Source organism: Parus major, chromosome 21 (assembly GCF_001522545.3).
Source record: "Parus major isolate Abel chromosome 21, Parus_major1.1, whole genome shotgun sequence".
NCBI lineage: Eukaryota > Metazoa > Chordata > Aves > Passeriformes > Paridae > Parus > Parus major.
The window spans coordinates 829,097-831,641 of NC_031789.1; the positions used below are offsets into that span (position 1 = coordinate 829,097).

The 2,545-nt window shown below is 54.9% G+C and overlaps 1 protein-coding gene across 1 annotated transcript in view; it reads left to right on the plus strand.

The window, feature by feature from the left end:
• The window catches only part of ARHGEF10L (Rho guanine nucleotide exchange factor 10 like), a 25,059-nt gene that overhangs the window by 19,493 nt on the left and 3,021 nt on the right, over window positions 1-2,545 (plus strand). Inside the window, 2 exon segments of the mRNA XM_033519355.1 lie at window positions 1,502-1,644; window positions 2,203-2,440. Coding sequence (XP_033375246.1) covers window positions 1,502-1,644; window positions 2,203-2,440 — 381 coding nt within the window.

The following is a 2,545-nucleotide window of genomic DNA, read 5'->3' on the forward strand; positions in this document are numbered from 1 at the left end:
CCTTTGTTTTCCCAACTTTTTCCCTGGCATTCCCAGAGCAGGAAAATCCCAGTTTTCCCGTGCTGGATCCAAAAAACCTCGTTTTGGGGGAAAACCTTGGCAAAATGGTCCTGCAAGATCCATGTGGGATGCGCAAGGAATGGGAATTGCCTTCCCAAAATTCTCATTTTTGGGGCTGGAAATGGCGTTGGTTCCCTCCAACCCCGCCCAGGTGGAATATTCCTTTTATTCCCTGGATTTTGGGGTTGTTTTCCCGGGATTTGGTTCAGGCTGAGGTCCCATCCCTCTTTTCCAGGAATTCCTGGACTGGGAAATTCCTCGTTTTCATCACTAGGGGGTTGGAAAGAGCCGGGAATCCGGTGGAATTGGGGTGGTTTTGGGGCAGAATTCCGGGTTTTCTCCGGGAAAGCTGCAGGAAGCAGCTCAATCCTGAGCCACAGAATTCCCTTAAACTCGGAATTTTGGGATTGTGCCCGTCCCCCTTCCCAAATGATCCAGCGCTGGGAGCCAATAAATGGGATTTAATTAATTGTAAATTGATTAAAGAGCAGCCACAGGGGGGAGTTCTGAACCTCTTCCCGATTTTCTGTGAGGGAAAAGCTTCCCTGGAATCGCCTCTTTTCCGTGGAAATTGGGATTTGCTGGGAGCAGGGCTTGGAGCATCCAAAGGCTCCTTCATCCCTGGGATCCGAGGGTTTGGGTAAAAAAAACACGGATTGGGAATAAAAAGATGGGAAGTGCCGATGGATTGGAGCCTCTGGCGTTGGATTCATCCCTACCCAGCTGCTCCTGGATCCTCGGGATTGGGCCTGGAATGGCCCAAATCCGTTACAAAAAAAGGGAATTTTCCAAAGAGCCCTCAGGGTGGAGGGGCCGCTCCTTCCGAAAGGGAATTCTGGGAATGTTGGGAAGTGGGAATGACCCTCCTGGTGACCCCTGGGGGGACTCGGCTTCACCTGGAGCTTCCTGGGTGTCCTGGGTTCCGCGTTTTCCCTGCTGTTATCCCATTCCCCCTTCCCTGTTATCCCATTCCGTTATCCCATTCCGTTATACCATTCCTGTTATCCCGTTCCGTTGTCCCATTCCATTATCCCATTCTGTTATCGAATTCCGTTATCCCATTCTCTGTTATCCTGATTCCATTATCCCATTCCATGTGTTCCCATCCCATGGCTCCCATTCCATATTCCCATTCCATATTCCCATTCCATGGTTCCTGTCCTGTATTCCCATTCCATGTGTTCCCATTCCATGTGTTCCCATTCCTGTGTTCCCATTCCATGTGTTCCCATTCCATGTGTTCCCATTCCTGTGTTCCCATTCCATGTGTTCCCATTCCATGTGTTCCCATTTCATGTGTTCCTGTTCCATGTTCCCGTTCCACATTCCCGTTCCACATTCACACTCCACATTCCCGCTCCACATTCCCACTCCACATTCCCACTCCACATTCCCGCTCCACATTCCTGCTCCACATTCCCATTCCGCGTTCCCGTTCCAGCGGGTCTGTGGGATGCGGCCGCGCTCCGGCTGCTCCGGCTGGGCTCGGGCCCCGTGCGGGCGCTGCTGGCGCTGGAGGAGTCGCTCTGGGCCAGCTCCCAGAACCTCGTCAGCGTCCTGGGAACGCCGGAGCTGCAGAGCCAGGTACGGAACTGCGGGAATAACGGGATCGGGAATGGGAACGGCCATGGGAATGGGAATGGGGATGGGAATGGGAATGGGGATGGGAATGGGAATGGTTACGGGAATGGGAACGGCCACGGGAATGGGAACGGCTATGGGGATGGGAATGGGAATGGGAATGGCTACAGGAATGGGAATGGGATCAGGAATGGGCATGGGAATGAGAACAGCTATGGGAATGGGATTGGGAACAGCAATGGGAATGGAAATGGGAATGGGAATGGGAATGGGAATGGGAATGGGAAAAAGCCCTGGAAAAGGCTTGGAGTGGGTCTGGATTCTGGCGGGCAGTGCTGGGAGCTGAATTCCCATCGGAGCCCCACGCTCCCAGAGCGGCTCCTGAGATCAGGAATTCCGGGAATCCCAAAATCGTGGGGATCCCCAAACACCCTCAGCGAGCCTCGAGGTGAGGCCTGACCGCGGTGGGGAGGGCCGGGAGCCGAATTCCCGGCGGGAATGGCGGGAATCCCGGAGGTGTGGGGTGGAGGGCAATCCCGGGAACGTCGGGAATTCCGTCAGCACCGTTTCGAGGCGCACCCGGAGGCGGCGGTGACGCGGATGGTGCGGGCGGGCAGCGGGGTCTGGATGGCCTTCGCCGAGGGCTCCTCCATCCGCCTCTTCCACACCGAGACCCGCGAGCACCTGCAGGAGATCAACGTGGCCACCAGGACTACCCTGCTGCTGCCCGGTCAGCAATTAGCGCTTAATTAGGGTCATTAATTGGTGATCTATGGGAATCAGGGAGTGGGATCACCCTGCTGCTGCCCGGTCAGCAATTAGTGCTTAATTAGGGGAGTTAATTAGTGATCCGTGGGAATCGGGGAATGGGATTACCCTGCTGCTGACCAGTGACCAATTAACC